Genomic DNA, 21,295 nt, shown 5'->3' on the forward strand with positions numbered 1-21,295 from the left:
CCTAGTAATTTATTCTCCAACTGTTATCCATTGATTATAAAAGCTCCAAATTCTTGACTAACTGTTAACATCCAATGTTTATAACCTGTGCCAACCAGCATTTGAAGATTTTGTCTTAGTGGACAATTTAGAACAATATGTTTGACTTATTTTTTTCAATTCCCTTCCTAACCCTGAAACTTTCAATTAGATCATCCAGAGGTTTCACATTTTCAAAGAAAAGAAAATATAACTTTTAAATCACGACTCAAATTTCTCATACTATACTTGGTTTTCTTCATTGTTCACTTTAGTATCACTTGATAAATAACATCTTTCCAGCATCAGTGCTAACTACTGTGTCACCATACTGTACATTCTAGAAACTATATTCTCACCCCCACAACCTAAAGATGTGCAGGGTAGGTGGGTTGGCCACAATAAATTACCCGTTAATTAGAAAAAAGCTACATTCTTCATCATTAGCCTAGTTACCAAAAAAAGTCCTCTGAAAATACTTGTGGTTCCTCATTAGTTGCTCTGTACCCCTTTAAGTCATATGCAGATCTGGAGAGTTTATAACATCTTCAAGGTCACTAATAAATATTAAAAGTAGCAATAACCCAAAGTCAACTCAGGGTCCTATTCATAAATTATCAACTGGAAAACATTTACATAACGAGCTACCTGCTTCTTAACTTTAAACTAACTATTCATGAACTTTTACTTCAGTGATTTATTCTCAAAGCGAATCTTTTAAAACCTTTTGAAAATCTAAGAATAAAGTCAAGTGCAATCTAGAAAGTTAAACAATTCCCTGAATTAGTGGCCTTCGACCATTCACTCAAAATTATTCTGAAGACTTTCCCAGAAACTAATGCTACACTTACTTTCTGATAAACGGATATGTCACTTGGTCCATTTATATAAATTGAGATTCGCCAGTTCTGTGTTTGGAGAATATCAACCAAAATGGCCAGTTATGGAATTCAAGAAAACTATCCATACCATCATTTTACTGGCTCTGCTAGAAAGACTGGATCCCTTTCCCCCTTGAGCATCTGGTTGCAGTGTGAACAAAGAAACTCAGTGTTGATCAAACATGCCACAGGAAGCTTCTTTAGTTTCACTCATGCTTCCAGCAACATAATCACAATGAGACTGACAGGGTTTCTCTGTTCAGAGGCTATGGCGAACTAATTGAAAAATCCTTCTGTAGTTGTAAAAGAAAGAAAGAAGAAACAGCATAATTGTAGATCAGTCCCCTAAGACTGGGCATCTTCTATATAATGCTTTTAGAACACAATTGACAGATGAAACACATGTGATTAGTGACTGGCAAGATCAAGTTGTGGCACTGTCGTCTATGCGTCAGCCGACAAGTCACACATGAAATGTGGTGGTTTAATATCAGACAGAAAAACAGTGTCCAACATGATCACAACTCAACAACATGATCTGCTGTCCAGAGAAAACAAAATACGTCAGTGAAAACCATATAAATTAGAAAGTCAGTAGCAGCAAACCTTGGCAAGTACAGAAGTCTATACTTTTGCCGGAAATCTACTTTAAAAATTAATTCAAGGGATAATTAAAAACTGCATTTCTACATCCTAGCTTTTCAGGGACTAATATTAAACAATATACTACTATTATTTGAAAAATGATGCACCACAGTACCTTTGAAATACTCGATCAGATGATTTACTGGACAAAATATTATTGATTACAGTAATTCTGCCTTCATCGCACACTTGTATATATATTAAGCAATCAACAAAAATAATAAATTTAAGACCTGCCCTCAAACTGCATCCAACTATGTCCATGTACCTAGTCATTATTGATCTTATTCAGTTTAAACATTTTGATTCATTTATACCATTCGCTATGTCATTCAATATCTTCTTGGCAGATTATTCCCTCACCAACAGTGAGACTGCAAAATTCATAGCTCTGGCCCCAGAGAAATCAACCATGTATCATACGTTTCTTGCATTTATCCTAATTTTCATACTGCTATCACTTAAGACTGAAAATTGTCATGTGGTACTGGAGCTGTGTAACCAAAACCGTTAATATAAATTATAAAATGTAATATTGTACTGCTATTTGTCTAACTTACCAATGTTTATTTCACATGTTTATTTATGACCTCCTATTTCGGCGTCCATGGACTCCATTTCCCACATAAATAACTGCAACTTAACTCAGTTACCCCAGAGTTGTGGAAAGTAAGAGTAAAAGGCATGGCAATGGGATGCAATTACTTACCCAAGGAAGCATGCAAAATTAATCCATTTTTAAAAATTAACTGCAGAGAAACAGTAGCATTTCCCTCAAAGAAATACGTTTTTATTTTAAAAGTGAAATGAAAATCGCTTATTGTCACAAGTAGGCTTCAAATGAAGTTACTGTGAAAAGCCCCTAGTCGCCACATTCCGGCGCCGGTTCGGGGAGGCTGGTACGGGAATTGAACCGTGCTACTGGCCTGCCTTGGTCTGCTTTCAAAGTCAGCGATTTAGCCCTGTGCTAAACCAGCCCCTTAGTAGCCCAGCCTTTCAGAGAAAGAATGGAATCAACCTAATCAAGGATCTTATTTCAATTGCTTAAAATATGAATAAAAATGTGACGGGCAGCACAGTGGCACAATGGTTAGCACTGCTGCCTCACAGCGCTAAGGACCCGGGTTAGATCCTGGCCCCAGGTCACTGTCCATGTGGAATTTGCACATTCTCCCAGTGTTTGCGTGGGTCTCACAACCACAACCCAAAATATGTGCAGGCTAGGTGGATTGACACACTAAATTGCCCCTTAAATGGAAAAAAATAATTGGGTACTCCAAATTTATTTTGAAAAAAGAAATAAAAATGTAATTTTTCAATAATGTTTAGAATAAAAACCTAGCATTGATTATGGTCGAAATTATGCCACCAGATTGACAATTTGGGAATGGGCAACAAATGCTGGTTTTGCCAGCAACACATACATCCACTGAATGAATGAATTCTTAAAATAGCAATTTGCTATTTCTCTTCGCCCAGTTTATTTCATCTGACCACAATAAATACATTTGCAAGTTTGCATTTTAAATCCTAAAAATTTGCTCAATTTCCATCCATAATAATGGGAAACACCACTTACCGTTACAGACTTCAGTGTCATACCATGGTAGGTGCCCATTGTATCAATCTTGAAGCCTTCCGTCTCTGCAAAAAGAAATGGAAAATATTTGTTATATATTTATAATACAGTAGTACAACTTTACAAATATTCAGCAAATTTAACAGCTCATCACCACGCACAGCTTTAGCAGATAAATCAATACAAAACAGGATCACCTTACAGTTCATTTATCCAGAAGCACATCGTATGTGGATAGGAAATTGCACTAATCAGGACAGAACGCAAAAAAAAGAGAACAGACAAAATAGTGTCAATACAAATAATGAGCAGTGTGCAATAAATACATAGCTACAGATCTGCCCGTATAAACAAGGTTTCCCCTGACGTCATTCTCAATCACATGAAATCAACATATATTTAAAGACAAGGCAGAGAACTGAACAACATGAACAGCAAACAAACGTATGAATTCCTACTGGGATGCCCCTACTTAACATCATAGCATGGAGGTCAATTGAATCACTGCGCCACCATTCCACTTGAGATCAGCCTACACACAGAAGAGTTGAATTCAAACTGCAACATTCTGGTTTGCACAGTTCAACTACATGTTGAATTCACCATACAAGACCTTACTGTTGCAGTTGGAAATTTTCCAATTCGTTCTTGTTCATTACGTTACAACAGTATTATATACAAAGACCAACCAAAAAAAGCCCAAGCTGAATTACTCAAGTACTCCTCAAATTGCTCAAAAGCAGACTAATGCAAACAAATTGCATGGATAAGGAGAAAATCCGAAGGCAATCAAAAATAATTCTCCAGACAAACACAAAAATATCCAATAAAGACAACACCATTTTAGTCATGAATGATCAGCAGCATGAAGAAAACATTTTTGCAGGGAGAATCTCAAAACAAAAGCATCAACCACTGAATTTATTTGAAAAGCCAGTGCTGTAAACCTGTCTGATTAATTGTACAGGCAGAGTAATGTAACAACCCAGTTGTACTGTCTCGCATCTCTACAGCTGAAATTCTATTATGTTGCTCAAATGAAAATATGCATGTAAGCATCAAGATGATGCATCACATTTTTCGTTCAAATAATGCCAACTCCCCATATTGCTAAGTATCACGACAGACCAAAATCTATCTCAGCTATTAATGGTGTTACGATCCCAGTTGATGTTATAATTGGACGGAAAGATCCCAGAATGGAAACGCAGCTCAAAAGAATCTCAAAATCGTGGGGTTGCCGGAGGAGATGGAGGTCCCAGAGCCGACTAAGTACTTTTCTCAGATGTTTGCCAAGGTCTTTGGGGTAAAGGTACGGAGGGGGACGGGCGATTGACTCCTCCAGAGTTGGATCAGGCCCACCGAGTACTCCGGCAGAAGCCTCGAATAAAGGAGCCGCCAAGGGCGTGATTATTGGATTCCACAATTTCCAGGAAAGGGAGTGGGTTCTTCAACGTGCCAAAGTGAATCAGGATTCGAGGTGGGAAGAAAGCATCATAAGGTTAGAGTTGTCAAGAGTGGAGTTGGTAAAGCGGCGTGCGGCATTTAATAAGGCAAAGTCAACACTATTCATGAATGGAGTCAGGTTCGGAGTGTTGTACCCGGCGAGGTTGAGAGTTACTTTTTGGTTGAAAGCAGAGGCTTTTGTCAAGGAGCAGGCACTTGGACTTGATTAAATGGATTTATTTGGGACTTTAATAGGGACGGTTGGGAGAGGTTGATTTGAGAGGAATTGTAGTTTGTATCTGTCATATGCCTGGGATTGAGGGAGCTATGGTTGTCAGGGTCATGTCTCCGGAATGAGGAGTATATGGTCCCCTGAGGAAGTTTATTTAAGAGGGTTGGGTTTTGGTTGCTCTTTGTTCTTTGAGCATACACCCTGCTAGCTATAAAGTTTAAGCCAGTTTCAGGTTTTTTTTTTTACATAGAATTTACAGTGCAGAAGGAGGCCATTCGGCCCATCGAGTCCGCACCGGCTCTTGGAAAGAGCACCCTACCCAAGGTCAACACCGCCACCCTATCCCCATAACCCAGCAACCCCACCCAACACTAAGGGCAATTTTGGACACTAAGTGCAATTTAGCATGGCCGATCCACCTAACCTGCACATCTTTGGACTGTGGGAGGAAACCGGAGCACGCGGAGGAAACCCACGCACACACGGGGAGGATGTGCAGACTCCGCACAGACAGTGACCCAAGCCGGAATCGAACCTGGGACCCTGGAGCTGAGAAGCAATTGTGCTATCCACAAGGCTACCGTGCTGCCCCCAAAGTTTAAACCTGGTTACTGTGAGGGCAGCATGATGACGCCGTGGTTAGCACTGCTGCCCCACAGTACCGAGGACTTGGGTTCAATTCAGCCCCGGGTCACTATCCGTGTGGAGTTTGCACATTCTCCCCTTATCTGCATGGGTGTCACCCCCACAACCCAAAGATGTGCAAGGTAGGTGGATTGACCACATTAAATTGTCCCTTAATTGGGAAAAAAAAATTGGGTACTCTAAATATATTTTTAAAAACCTGGTTACTGCAAACGTCTCTTTAAAATAGAACACTTCCTTGAATTCTTTTGACCAATACCTTTGTCTCTGTTGACTTAACTTCAGTCATTTTAAACTTTTCTTCTGTCCCAGCTCCTTGGTTATCTGGACTATAATTTGTACTTTAGGAAGACTGCTTCTTTACAGCTCCCATTCGATCCCTTCTTTCTGCTGGCCGTGTTGAGACATGTTCACTCCAAAAGTCCTTTCTGCAACTGTCAATAAACTAGCTCAACTAAAACTAAAAAGCTTCTCTCTATCTTACAGGGCCCCAGTTGCAAAATACGGCAAAATACCTTTTTATTCTCGACACCGTAGCCTTCTCAAAACACAAATGAAGAGTATTTGTAGGGATGGCCATGAAGGCAATGGAATGCCTTATGCATCCTCAAGAGCCCGAGGTCGCAGCGACCAATAGATCAGAACAGTGTCCCGTATGGGAAGAAGAGATCAGGAAGTATCTAAAGGGGAAAGGATGACCCCTGTGGTCTGAGTTTTGCGCGAATTAAGAGACAGGTCCTGGCAGCATAGGACAGACTTGGTGGGACAGCCTGACCGAGATCCATAAGAAAAGTGTGTCTAAGGTTCGTAAGCCGATGGCAATCGTATCCTGTCTGGCACAATTGCGAGGCACAGAGGAGTTTGTGAAGACGCTCCGCAAGCAGCTAGAGGAGAAAGAGATAAGTAAAGAGGGAGATTTAAGTGAATGCGAGAAATTAAATGTACAGCTCTGGGAGCAGTTAGCAGTGAAGGACAAGGAAATGGATGATGTCAAGAGGGCACATCAATCCTGTCTCGCCCACCTTAGCAGCTTCCAAATCCAATATGATAAGGCCTACCAGGACACACAGCGTGCTGTACTGGTAAGAGAAGAGAGAGGGAATCAGGTGCAGATCCTAAAGAAGCAATGCGATGATTTAAAAGCAGCCCTCCGAGCACTCCACAGTTCCACCACGGAACAGAGGCAGAGTTCGGTAGACCATGCCAAATGCAGGCAGCAAATTGCAAGGTTGCAATCCCTGCTATCGTTTCAGAATGGGTTTAGACATACCTTTGGCCACAGCTAGACCAGGAAGACGGCCCCGATTGGCAGGAACTCAGTGAAACAGCCCAACGGTACGTAAACGAGAAAGAAAATCAAAATAGAGCCTCCCAGGCCCCGAAGGCAAAGGCATCCGCACCAGCGACTGCACAGGCAGCACCCAACCCAATGAACCCCATCACCACACAGCGCAGGGTGGCCACGGAAGACCAACCCGATTTAGTGTACACCACCCCATTATCGATCACCCAGTTACAAGACGCCCGAGAGAAGATAGATACGTTCCACCCCACATCGGACCCACATCACTTTTTCGAGTTAGTAAAACAACAAACCCTCACGTATGGTTTGGAAGAGCCGGAGCAGGTTAACCTCATAGTTATGTGCTTACACCTCTTAGTAAGTTCAGTCCTTCCTGACCCACAAAATGTAGGAGGAGGTAGCCTCCAAGAAATGAAAATGGCCATCTTAGACGCCATAGGCTATAACAGAGGAGATCCGGTAGAAGGACTCAACCGGTGCAGGCAGAAAAAGGGAGAGCATCCAACAGCGTTTGCTGGACGTCTTTGGATCCATTTCACTGCGGTATTCGGCGAGTTAGCCCGCGCCCATTTATCAGCAGACAATACGGCCAAATGGACCCGAGCGTTAATGTCCCACGCCACAGAGGCAGAACAGAAGGCTTGCACCAATTATGACCTCTCAGACCCAGCGCACAATGAAGTGTGGGTTCTGAAACGATTGTCCAGAGCTTGGGAACAGTCGGTACAGAAAAAGACAGAACCTGACAGAGTAGACGTCATCATGAACCCAGTAAAGGCCCACCAAGACCCTGCATGGGTAAATGAAGGCAGAGGTACAGCGCAGCACCCCAAGACACAGGAATGCTATAATTGCGGACAGAAAGGACATTACGCCCGAGAATGTCAAGCCCCCCGAAGCAGCAAAGGAATCACCACCCAAACGCACCCCCCCCCCCCCCCCCCAGAAACAATTCCCGACCCATTCACAGCGTTAGCACCCGACCAGATAATTCGGCCACGAGTGGCACTGATTGACGGTGTTCGGGCTCCCCAACTTGGGTCTGCGATGCCCTTTGGGATAAGCCCGGAAGACCGGTAGTCGCAGGCACAGTCCGGGGACACCCTGTAGAGTTCCTTTGGGACACAGGAGGGTCCCGAACCACGTTAAACCCTTCCATCATGTTCCAGAAAAAGGTATGGCCCACTACGGATACCATTACCCTTAGTGGCTTTACAGGTCACCTCCAGCAGGGACACATCACAGCCCCTGTAGACGTACAGCTCGATAATATTAGGACAAAACATTCAGTTGTTTTAGTAGACTTGCCCCAGGCAGCAGAACATATTCTAGTTATCGATTTCATGAGTGTACACAACCTCTCATTTGACCCAGTTAACCGATGCATCTGGAAAGTGGCTAGAGCAGCAAGAGCCCCCGCCACGCTCACAGTAGGAGGTTATGCCCATAGAATCAGCCCAGGAGGAGAGTATTGGTTTGATCCACAAACCATTACCATAGACAAAGCAGTTAGAGAGGTCTTGAAAAGAGATAAGACAGCATTTGCCCAGCACAAGCACAACTGCGGTAAAATCCCAGGTGTTGTAAACATTACAGGTCCTGATCCCAAGCCCCAGAAACAGTATGGCTTCCCCCAGCAAGCCGAGGGAGAGATAGCCACGGTAATTCAAAGCTTATTGATGCAAGGCGTGATTCGACCCATTGCATCGACAAATAATGCCCCGATTTGGCCCGTAAGAAAACCCGATGGATCATGGCGACTGACCATCAACTACAGCGAATTGAACAAAATAACTCCCCTAGCAGCCCCCACCGATGCCACAAGTCCTGAGACCATGTTCAGACAGGGACTCCAGTCGGAATTTTTTTTCGGTGTTAGACATCAGTAATGGCTTTTGGTCCATTCCACTGGACAAAGCATGCCAGTATAAATTTGCGTTCACCTTCCAGGGACAGCAGTACACGTGGACGTGGCTTCCATAAGGCTTCCACAACTCCCCCTCCATTTTCCACAGACAATTGGCAAACGGATTATCTAAATTTTCCCACCCTGAATGCCTTGTTCAGTATGTGGACGACTTGCTCCTACAGACTGACACCAAGGAAGAGCACATCTCGCTTCTTTCAGAATTATTGGAACTCCTTACAACGATTAACCCCAAGAAAGCCCAAATTCTTCAGGAAAAGGTCACGTATTTAGGTACAGTCAACACGCATGGGAAGCGTGAAATAGAACTCAAACGGATTGATTCCACCGTAAATTTGCCCTTGCCCCAAAACGTTACAGCCTCCGGTCATTTTTAGGACTGGTTGGCTATTTTCGGAACCATATCGACGGATTCGCCACGAAGGCAGCACCACACTCTGATTTACTAAAGAAAAAGGCATCATGGAAATGGCTTCCACAGCACATGGATGCAGTGGGTGCATTGAAACGCACCCCGAGCACACACCCCGCTTTGCAAGCCCCCGATCCCCAATCCCCATACGCGATAGAGATAGCAACCACAGATCGCACCCTTTCGGCCGTACTCCTGCAGGAAAGGCACGATCGTCTGGGACCCGTGGCTTACACCTCGTGAGTCTTAGATCCAGTCGAACAAGGATTTTCAGCCTGCAAGAGGCACCTATTAGCAGTTTTCTGGGGGATACAGTACTTCTCGTACATAACCGGACTCAACCCAGTAACCATTTTGACCAAGCACACCCCAACTTTTATTGGACGGCAGACTAAAAGATAGCACAGTAAGGCGAATTCGAGCAGCGCGATGGACCCTACTCCGACAGGGACGCGACATCACGGTAAAACGGACCAAAACGCATATGTTTCTGGCCGATAACTTGCATTATTCAGGGGCCCGACATGAGTGTGAGATCATAGCCCCACAACACACCACAGGACCCTTTGTTCCAAAGTCGGTACCAAGAAAGACAGGTATCGGACCCCGGCCCACAGACAAAGCCCTAAGAATTTATGTACACAGATTGCAGTGGGGTCATCATTGCAGTGGGGAGAGGAGCGATCCGGCGGCACCCCCCCCCCCACCCCCCCCCCACCCCCACCCACGCACGGCAGCAGAGCACAGGGCAGGACAAGTGGTGGCCAGGACCGAAGCGGGGGCCAAACCTGCAGGGAGGCAGGAACGGAGGAGCGACCGACCCCCCCCTCCGCCCAGCAGGAGAGCGCAGGGTGCGACGAGCGGCGGCCCGGACCGAGCAGCGGGGAACGAAGCGTGGACCGTTCGACCGATCCCCCCTCCCCTCCCCGGCGGCGACCACCACGAGACAGGAACAAAGAGGGACTCAAGACCAGAAGCCACTCGCTCTCTCTCTCTCGACCTGGGTGAGTGAGGGAAAAGGAAGGAAAAAAGAACTTTTGCAAAAACAAAACTCTGCAAAGAAAACTTTAAAACTTTTTTTAAAATTTTAAAATAAAAAATACATTATTTTTGCACTTTTCTTGTTCTCACCCAAAACAAGTTCACCTGAGTAGAATTTTATAAAAGAGGGAAAAATAAAGTGGTAAAGGAGAGAAGGGAGGGGAGAAGAAAAAGGGAGGGGGGGGGGGGGGGGGGGGGGGTAGTAAATAAATAAATAAATAAAAGGTTGGGGGGGGGGGGGGGGGGGGAGAAAGGCCAGAAGGGAGCCAAAGCAGAGGGAGAAGGGGCACCAAAGGCAGACGGGGCAATGGGCAAGCCAGTTCAGACGACAGTATGGCCGCATCAAAAAGAGCTGGGCAGACAGGTGCAGTCTCCCCTGGGGCCAGGGGGGAGCTGGAACTGGAAGGCAGCCTTTGCCGATGCGCTGAGGGAACATCAGCAGGTAAACAAGGCAGAGGCTAGGGCAGAAATAGAGGCTGCAGTGCAGGCAGCAATGGCCAAGGCCCTGGCGGAGGTGCAGCAGGCCCTGGCAGAGCAGAGGAGAAATTGGGCGCCCAAGGGAAGAAACTGGAAGCCCAAGAGGCAACCATCAAGGAGCTAGAGAAAGCAGCGACTGACGTGAGCGACCGGATTACAGCCCTGGAGAGGGAGGTGGCAAGACTGGGCACAACACAGGGAAGCCTGAAGGGCAGGAAAACGCTCGAGGAGGCGAAATGTCGTGGGCTTACCAGAGGGGATCGAGGGTAGAAACCCCACGGCATACGTGGCCGAGATGCTGGGCAACTTAGTGGGGAAGAAAACCTTTCCCAGCCCACCAGAAATGGACAGAGCATACCGGTCGCTGCGCCCGAAGCCCAAAGCAGGGGAACACCCGAGAGCAATTATAGCTAAACTGCACCGGTACCAAGATAGGGAAACAATCCTACGCTGGGCCAGGAAAAACAGAACCTGCAAATGGGAAGGACATGCCATTAGAATTTACGAGGACATTGGGACAGACCCAGCCAGGAGACGGGCAGAGTTTAATAGAGCGAAAGCAGCTCTTCACAAGAGCAACGTGCGTTTTGGTATGCTGTACCCAGTGAAACTCTGGGTCACATACCAAGAAAGAGAATACTTCTTTACAGCCTCTGCCGAAGCAAACAAGTTTGTCGAGGAACATGGGCTGGAAAACCACCAGCGAAGGTAGAAATGAGGGGCCCCTGGCAGGGAGCAACAACACGCCAAGGGGGGGGGGGCAACGGCAGGCACCCCCCCCCCCCCCCCCCCGTCAGGGAGAGTGCACCCTGAACTAAGAACAGACCACTGCCCGAGGGACCGCTTCAGGTGTGAGGCCAGGCCCCAGCACGGGGGAACGAGAGTAGCGGAGAAGGGCGAGCAAGCAAGAGGAGTGCAGGGTAGGATAGGGGAAGAGCGGGCAGAAAACCGTAGAGGCCGGGCAGGGGAGAAGCGAGACAGTAACTCCCGAGAGGGGGGCCACCGTACTAGCGGGAAAGCTAGCGCCGGGGGCATGCAACAAAGCAGGGCCGCAGCGTGCCCCCAACAGGGGGGGAAGGCGCCAGGCTGGAGGTGAAGGGGGACCACTCAACAGAGACGGGAGAGCAAACTGGGACAGGAACAGGGGAAAGAGGGACAAAGGAGGGGTACAAGGGAGAGGGGGAAAAGGGGAGAGACTGGGACCGGGGGGGGCGCACAGGGAAGGAGAGACCGGGGAGGCGCGACACAGGGAAGGAGGGACAAACAAGGCTAGAAAAGGAATTGGGCTACAAAGTGCCACAACCAAGGGCTCGAAACAAGGAATCGCTGCAAGCACCCACCCAGTACGGTCTCTGGGCAACGGGAGACCCCAGAGTGCAGGGGACTACCCGCATGGCGGACGCACAGTGGGCGGTCATGTCGGGTACGCCCGGGACAAAGGGAAACCCTGGAGCGCAAGGACCCGACCGCATGTAGAGAGTAGTGACAGCAGCCATCCTGTACGGCCCCCTAACAAAGGGAAGCCCCGGAGGGCAGGGGCCGTCCACCAGGTAAGTATGGTTAATCCCACAGGTGCGAGGGAGCAGAAGCCCCCCCACTAGGATAGTCACCTGGAATGTAAGGGGACTCAACAGCCCAGTGAAGAGATCCAAAGTCCTCACCCACCTAAGAAATATGAGGGCCGACATAGCGTTCCTCCAAGAGACACACCGGAGAGAGCAGGACCGGGACAAACCTACCATTCCTGCTATGGAACAAGGGCCAGGGAGGTGGCGATATTGATCGGCAAGAGTACGATGTTTAGGGCGACAAAGACGGTTACGGACCCAGGGGGACGGTATATCATGGTTAGCGGGGCCCTGGATGGGGCACCGGTAGTACTAGTTAACGTGTACGCACCCAACTGGGACGACACGAGCTTCATCAAGAAACCATGGCAGAAAGCCCTGACATAGCAACGCATCGACTAATCATGGGGGGGGGAGGACATGAGGCTAGAGACGGGCAGGTCCCAACGCCCCACATGGAAGCTGGACGTCGCCCTACTAGCAGACAAGGCCTTCAACAAAAAGTTATCACGGGCCATTGCAGAGTACACAGAACAACCAGAACTGGGGGGTCTCACCCTCCACGTTCTGGGAAGCACTAAAGGCCGTACTAAGAGGGGAAATCATCGCTTTCAAAGCGCAGAGGGAGGAAAGGGTGGCGAGGCAGCAGCTGGTCGACTCCATACTGGGGGTAGACCGTAAATACTCCGAGGCCCCGACCATAGAGCTGCTGGCGGACAGGAAAGAGCTACAAAGGAACTTTGACCTGCTCTCCGCCAGGAAAGCAGTGCACCAACTCCGCCAGGCACGTGGGAACCTATACGAACACGGAGACAAAGCCAGCCGCCTGTTGGCACACCAGCTAAGAAAGCAGGCAGCCACCAGAGAAATTGCACAAATCAGCGATACCAGAGGCACGCTAGAAACAGAACCAGAAAAGATCAACAAAATCTTCATGGCCTTCTACCAAGGGTTGTACACCTCAGAGCCCCCAATTGGGGAGTCTGGGATGAAACGGTTCCTTGATGGACTGGACATTCCAGTTGTGGGGGAGGGCAAAAAAATGGGGCTTGGAAGCACCACTAGCACTGGGAGAGATGATGGACAGCATTAGCTCCATGCAGGCGGGGATGGCGCCGGGACGCAACGGGTTCCTGGCGGACTTCTACAAAACATTTGCGACAGCACTGGCCCCGCACCTGCGGAAGATGTTTACAGACTCGTTAGCGAGGGGCACACTGCCGCCCACGCTAGCACAGGCCTCAATCTCACTGATACCTAAGAAAGACAAAGACCCAACGGAATGTGGGTCATACAGACTCATTCCACTGCTGAATGCAGACGCCAAAATACTGGCCAAAATCCTAGCCAAAAGGTTAGAAGACTGCGTGCCAGAGGTGGTCGCAGAGGACCAGACGGGCTTTGTCAAAGGTAGACAGCTTACCTCGAACATCAGGCGCCTGCTGAACGTGATAATGACCCCCTCCAGGGAGAGAACACCAGAGGTGATCGTCTCCCTAGATGCAGAAAAGGCCTTCGACAGAGTCAAATGGAAATACCTCAGAGGTACTGGAGCGGTTAGGGTTTGGAACTGGGTTCACCTCCTGGGTAAAGCTCCTACACAACGCTCCCATGGCGAGTGTACGGACCAACAATACCATCCCCCGATACTTCCCGCTGCACGGGGCACCAGGCAGGGATGCCCACTGTCCCCGCTGCTGTTTGCTCTAGCGATCGAACCACTAGCAAACGCGCTCAGAGCAGCAGAAAGCTGGAGGGGGATCCGAAGGGGGAGGCAGAGAGCACAGAGTCTCACTCTATGCAGATGACCTGCTCCTCTACATCTCGGACCCACAAAGCAGCATGGTCGGAATCATCGCGCTCCTGAAAAGAGTTTGGCGCCTTCTCGGGCTACAAACTCAACATGAGCAAAAGCGAGATCTTCCCGGTACACCCACAAGTAGGTGGGGCAGCCCTAACTGGACTGCCGTTTAAACAAGCCCGACACAAATTCCGCTACCTGGGGATCCAAATAGCCCATGACTGGAAAGGGATCCACAAATGGAACCTCACAAGTCTGACAGAGGAAGTAAAAAAGGACCTGCAAAGATGGAACACACTCCCACTCTCCCTCGCGGGGAGAGTCCAGACGATCAAAATGAACCTGCTGCCCAGGTACCTCTTCCTATTCAGATCCATCCTGATCTACATCCCCAAGGCCTTTTTCAAAGCACTAGACAAACTAATCATGGCGTTCGTTTGAGGGCGGGGGGGGGGGGGGGGGGGGGGGGGGGGGGTTACAAAAAACAAAATCCAGGGGGGGCTTGCCCTCCCAAACCTACAACTTTACCACTGGGCGGCGATGGCCGAGCAAATAAGGGGATGGATCAAGGAGCCAGAAGCCGAGTGGGTGCGCGCGGAAGAGGCCTCCTGCATGGAGACCTCCCTACGGGCCCTCGCCACGGTGGCACTCTCATCCCCATCCTCACCCAAAAAACACTCCAGCAGCCCGGTGGTAATAGCCACCCTCCAGTCCTGGAACCAACTACGGCAACAATTTGGCCTGACCAGGATATCGGGTACAGCTCCCATCTGCAACAACCACAGGTTCACGCCAGCGCTGACTGACGCCACCTTCAAAAGGTGGGGACAGGACGGAGGGACACTGACAGTCAGGGACCTATACACGGACGGCAGGATCGCAACACTGGGCGAACTGACAGAGACATTCCAGCTAGCCAGGGGGAACGAGCTAAGGTATCTGCAACTAAAAAACTTCCTACGAAAGGAGACAGGGACATACCCACAACCACCACGACAGACACTACTGGAAGAGTTACTGGACGCAAGCATACTAGATAAAGGAAACTGTAGTGACATGGTAGAAGGGGCCTACACCATATTGGACGCAACAAGTATGAAGTGGGAGGAGGACCTGGGGATCGAAATAGGGTGGGGACTCTGGAGCGAAGCACTGCATAGGGTCAACTCCACCTCCACGTGCGCAAGGTTCAGCCTGACGCAACTAAAAGTGGTACATAGAGCCCACTTAACAAGAACCCGTATGAGTAGGTTATTCCCGGAGGTGGAGGACAGATGTGAGTGGTGCCAAGGAGGCCCAGCCAACCACGCCCACATGTTCTGGTCCTGCCCCAGACTTGTGGTGTACTGGACAGCCTTCATCGAGGCAATGTCCAAGGTGGTGGGGGTGAGGGTGGAGCCATGCCCGAAAGTGGCAGTCTTCGGGATTTCAGACCAGCCAGGTCTATTCCTGGGGAGGGCGGACGCCCTTGCCTTGGGGGGGGGGGTAGAGGGAAGAGACGGAACAATGGAGGTGAACCAGGGAGGGGGGAGGCAAAGCGGGAGGGCCGCAGAAGCGGAAGTGCGCAGAAGCGGAACGAGACAATAACGGCAGCGAACTCCGTCTGGGAGAAGCAAGGGACGACAGCACCACGAACAGATGCCTATGTGTGTAAATAATTTTGCCAAGTGCACAGAGCTGCTGCTTTTGAGCGGGGGCATAATACCGTCCGATGGGTTCTCAGGGAAAATTAAAACGTCAGCAGCAGCAGCGACCCGTAGGGGAGTGGGGGCGAGTGCCCCGTTGGGAGCGTGTGGGAAGACTGAGGCGCGTGGGGTCACGTCTAGTCAATTGCGATTATATATTCTCTTTTTGCACTATGTTAATGTTCACTCTATTTTGCTGTGTTAGGATTATTACTATTTATTATGAAAAACTTTGCAAAACTTTAATTAAAAAAATATTTTTTTTAAAAAGGAATTTATGTAGACGGATCCTCCACAGTCCTCGAGGGAAAAAGGATAACAGGCTGTAGCATTTATGTAGAGGACGCGCAGGGACACGCTTTAGAAGAGATAGCTTTAAAGTTGCCTGGACACTTGGGTTCGCAGGCAGCCGAGTTAGCGGCCATTGCTTACATTGTCCAGCATCCCGATTCATTCCCGACCCCTGCAAACATATATGGGGACAGTTTGTACGTCTGCAACAGCCTTACGGAATTCCTACCTGTGGGAATCAAGAGGATTTATTTCTGCGGATGGAAAAGCTCTACCCTCAGCCCCACTACTCAAACATATCCTTCAGACAGCTAAAGGCAGACAATACGGCATCATCAAAGTAGAAGTCACCATCGCTCCTCCCCACCCGGTAATGTGAAAGCTGACGCCCTAGTGAAGGCAGGCTCACAACTTGGCCACTTTTAGCATTTCAGGTCTCATCCAAGACCTAGCCCAGGCACAAAAAGAAGATGCATCATTAAAGGAGATTTTAAAAGGAAACTTCCCAGCTCCCTATGAAACGTTTAGAAATTCTTTGACGGTCCATGAGGGAATCGTTTTAAAAGATGAAGTTTATGGAGTCCCCACCCAGAACAGGAACAAGATAATTTGCAAGTTCCATGACAGACATGGACACCAAGGAATTGAATCCACCCTTGCCCACCTCACACCCCTCTGCTGGTGGCCCGAGTTGAAAACCAACGTGTCTCACTACGTTGAGAATTGTTTAATTTGTGCTCAAAACAACCCCAATAGGTATGCGAGAAAAGCCCAGCTCCAACACACCCGCCCTGTAAATGGCCCGTGGACAAACCTCCAATTAGATTATATTGGCCCCCTTCCCCCCTGCAAAAATGGTTACAAGTATGTGTTAGCAGTAATAGACACATTTACGAAATGGGTTGAAGCGTTCCCATTGAGAACAAACACAGCCACAACCACCGCAAAGGTCTTAACAGAACAGATTTTTACAAGATGGGGACTCCCCCATAGTGTAGAGTCGCCACTTTGCGGACAGAGTCATGAAAAATGTTATGACAATATTTGGAATGAAACAAAAGTTCCACATTGCCTATCACCTCAATCCAGCGGCATAGTGGGGCGCATGAACCGTAGGCTAAAAGCCACCTTTAGGAAAATGGTGCAGCAGCACAATACAACATGGGACACGGTGCTCCCATTCGCACCGATGTATATTAGGAACACTGTGTCGAGCTCTACAGGATATACTCCCCATGCCCTCATGACCGGACGATCCATGAGGGGTACCGAATACTTATTCGGACTTGATTTGGCCAGCCCCGCAGTCACCACCCTGACCCATGAGAAAGCAGTCCAGCACATGGTAGAAAATATTAAAGCAGCACAGCTCGCTGCAGCTGTTCGACTAGGCTCTAAACGAAAGCAGAGTAAGGCCTGCTTTGATAAAACAGTACACCCGACGGAGTATACAGTCGGACAGCAAGTAATGATCAACTTGTACAACCCTAGATCGTTCCTCTCCCCTAAATTTGCAGGATTCAATTTCAGACAAAGCAAGCCCCTCGGTTTATAAAATCACGTTTCCAAACACAAAATCAGGGTGGTTCCATGTAAACCAGCTTAAGGATTATGGAACGCAGTGCAGCCACTCGCACCATCTCTCATTGGCGATGGCAGACAATGAGGACCCGACCACTGACATCCCAAGTTCCCCCTCCTTCAGCAACAGCAGCACGTCCACAGACAAGACCTTGACCACGCCCCCAGGATCAAATTTCACCCCGACGCTTGATTCGGCTACAGCGACAGCACTACCAAAACCCCTGAGAGACCCGAACAAAGATCCCTCGAACCAGGCCCCAGCCACTACAGGCCCAAACACCCCGACGACGATACACTCAGGCCCTTTGAAACAATTTATCTGCCCACTCCGGTACCTGACCCGCACCCGAAGATAGCGACACCCCCCTGACAATCTCCCTACGGACAATGAAGCACAGGCACCGTGACAATTGCTGACGCTTGATGAGAAATGACAAAATGGACCCCGCATCGGCACACGCCGCGTTAGCACGCAAACTCCATGAAAGAGTTTGGCACCCGGGAGATGGTGCCAGATACGAGTCTGACTCCCATCATGGTAACCCCTTTGCAAATCTTTCTGAAATGGAATCTTGAGGTGTCCAGATAATGAGAGTCTAAACTGGAGAGGCATAAATATCCTGGCCGTGAGGTTTGCTAGTGTCACAAGGGAGGGTTTAAACTAGTATGGCAGGGGGGTGGGCACGGGAGCAATAGGTCAGAAGGTGAGAGCATTGAGGGAGAACTAGGGAATAGGGACAGTGTGGCTCTGAGGCAGAGCAGACAGGGAGAAGTTGCTGAACACAGCGGGTCTGGTGGCCTGAAGTGCATATGTTTTAATGCAAGAAGTATTACGGGTAAGACAGATGAACTTCGAGCTTGGATTAGTACTTGGAACTATGATGTTGTTGCCATTACAGAGACCTGGTTGAGGGAAGGGCAGGATTGGCAGCTAAACGTTCCAGGATTTAGATGTTTCAGGCGGGATAGAGGGGGATGTAAAAGGGGAGACGGAGTTGCGCTACTGGTTCGGGAGAATATTACAGCTGTACTGCGGGAGGACACCTCAGAGGGCAGTGAGGCTATATGGGTAGAGATCAGGAATAAGAAGGGTGCAGTCACAATGTTGGGGGTTTACTACAGGCCTCCCAACAGCCAGCGGGAGATAGAGGAGCAGATAGGTAGACAGATTATGGAAAAGAGTAAAAACAACAGGGTTGTGGTGATGGGAGACTTCAACTTCCCCAATATTGACTGGGACTCACTTAGTGCCAGGGGCTTAGACGGGGCAGAGTTTGTAAGGAGCATCCAGGAGGGCTTCTTAAAACATTATGTAGACAGTCCAACTAGGGAAGGGGCGGTACTGGACCTGGTATTGGGGAATGAGCCCGGCCAGGTGGTAGAAGTTTCAGTAGGACGGTGCAGGAACCAGGGCTGGACAGATCGAGTTCCAGGACTGGAAGGAGGCCGGCAACAGCCAAGGTGCTTAAATACTTTATGGAGCAGATGGGAGGAGTAGACCCATGGAGATTTAGCAGACCTAGGAGTAAGGAGTTTTTGTTTTTCTCCTATGTCCACAAAGTTTATTCGCGAATAGACTTTTTTGTTTTGGGAAGGGCGTTGATCCCGAAGGTGAGGGGGACGGAGTATACGGCTATAGCTATTTCGGATCACGCTCCACACTGGGTGGACTTGGAGATAGGGGAGGAAAAAGAACGGCGTCCACCCTGGAGAATGGACATGGGACTAATGGCGAATGAGGGTGTGTGTCTAAGGGTGAGGGGGTGTATTGAAAAGTACTTGGAACTCAATGATAATGGGGAGGTCCAGGTGGGAGTGGTCTGGGAGGCGCTGAAGGCAGTGGTTAGAGGGGAGCTGATATCAATCAGGGCACATAAAGGAAAGCAGGAAAGTAGGGAACGGGAGCGGTTGCTGCAAGAACTTCTGAGGGTGGACAGGCAATATGCGGAAGCACCGGAGGAGGGACTGTACAGGGAAAGGCAAAGGCTACACGTAGAATTTGATTTGCTGACAACGGGTACTGCAGAGGCACAGTGGAGGAAGGCACAGGGTGTACAGTACGAATATGGGGAGAAGGCGAGCAGGTTGCTGGCCCACCAATTGAGGAAAAGGGGAGCAGCGAGGGAAATAGGGGGAGTGAGGGATGAGGAGGGAGAGATGGAGCGGGGAGCGGAGAGAGTGAATGGAGTGTTCAAGGCATTCTATGAAAGATTATATGAAGCTCAGCCCCCGGATGGGAAGGAGAGAATGATGTGTTTTCTGGACCAGCTGGAATTACCTAAGGTGGAGGAGCAGGAGAGGGTGGGACTGGGAGCACAGATCGAAATGGAGGAAGTAGTGAAAGGAATTAGGAGCATGCAGGCGGGGAAGGCCCCGGGACCGGATGGAATCCCAGTTGAATTTTACAGGAAATATGTGGACTTGCTCACCCCGCTACTGATGAGAACCTTTAATGAGGCGAGGGAAAGGGGACAGCTGCCCCCGACTATGTCAGAGGCAACGATATCGCTTCTCCTAAAGAAGGAAAAAGACCCGCTGCAATGCGGGTCCTATAGGCCTATTTCCCTCCTGAACGTAGACGCTAAGATTCTGGCCAAGGTAATGGCAATGATGATAGAGGATTGTGTCCCGGGGGTGGTACATGAGGACCAAACTGGGTTTGTGAAGGGAAGACAGCTGAATACGAATATACGGAGGCTGCTAGGGGTAATGATGATGCCCCCACCAGAGGGGGAAGCGGAGATAGTGGTGGCGATGGATGCCGAGAAAGCATTTGATAGAGTGGAGTGGGATTATTTGTGGGAGGTGTTGAGGAGATTTGGCTTTGGAGATGAGTGTATCAGATGGGTACAGCTGCTGTATAGGGCCCCGATGGCGAACGTGGTCACGAATGGACGGGGGTCTGCGTATTTTCGGCTCCATAGAGGGACGAGGCAGGGATGTCCTCTGTCCCCATTATTGTTTGCACTGGCGATTGAGCCCCTGGCAATAGCATTGAGGGGTTCCAGGAAGTGGAGGGGAGTACTCAGGGGAGGAGAAGAACACCGGGTATCTCTGTATGCGGACGATTTGTTGTTGTATGTGGCGGACCCGGCGGAGGGATGCCAGAGATAATGCGGATACTTGGGGAGTTTGGAGAATTTTCAGGATATAAACTGAACATGGGGAAAAGTGAGTTGTTTGTGGTGCATCCAGGGCAGCAGAGCAGAGAAATAGAGGACTTACCGCTGAGGAAGGTAACAAGGGACTTTCGCTACTTGGGGATCCAGATAGCCAAGAATTGGGGTACATTGCATAGGTTAAATTTAACGCGGTTGGTGAAACAGATGGAGGAGGACTTCAAGAGATGGGACATGGTATCCCTGTCACTGGCAGGGAGGGTGCAGGCGGTTAAAATGGTGGTCCTCCCGAGATTCCTCTTTGTGTTTCAGTGCCTCCCGGTGGTGATCACGAAGGCTTTTTTCAAAAGGATTGAGAAGAGTATCATGAGTTTTGTGTGGGCCGGGAAGACCCCGAGAGTGAGGAAGGGATTTTTGCAGCGTAGTAGGGATAGGGGGGGGCTGGCACTACCGAGCCTAAGTGAGTACTACTGGGCCGCCAATATCTCAATGGTATGTAAGTGGATGGGAGAAGAGGAGGGAGCGGCGTGGAAGAGATTGGAGAGGGCGTCCTGCAGGGGGACTAGCCTGCAAGCTATGGTGACGGCGCCGTTGCCGTTCTCACCGAAGAAATACACCACAAGCCCAGTGGTGGTGGCTAC

At 49.0% G+C, this 21,295-nt stretch overlaps 1 protein-coding gene across 1 annotated transcript in view; it reads right to left on the reverse strand.

Moving 5' to 3' along the window:
* The window catches only part of cdc73 (cell division cycle 73, Paf1/RNA polymerase II complex component, homolog (S. cerevisiae)), a 523,455-nt gene that overhangs the window by 357,029 nt on the left and 145,131 nt on the right, over positions 1–21,295 (reverse strand). Inside the window, exon 10 of the mRNA XM_072511480.1 lies at positions 3,124–3,188. Within this exon, the coding sequence (XP_072367581.1) occupies positions 3,124–3,188 (65 nt within the window). The remainder of the gene's footprint in view (positions 1–3,123; positions 3,189–21,295) is intronic.

This window comes from Scyliorhinus torazame, chromosome 7, assembly GCF_047496885.1.
Source record: "Scyliorhinus torazame isolate Kashiwa2021f chromosome 7, sScyTor2.1, whole genome shotgun sequence".
Lineage (NCBI taxonomy): Eukaryota > Metazoa > Chordata > Chondrichthyes > Carcharhiniformes > Scyliorhinidae > Scyliorhinus > Scyliorhinus torazame.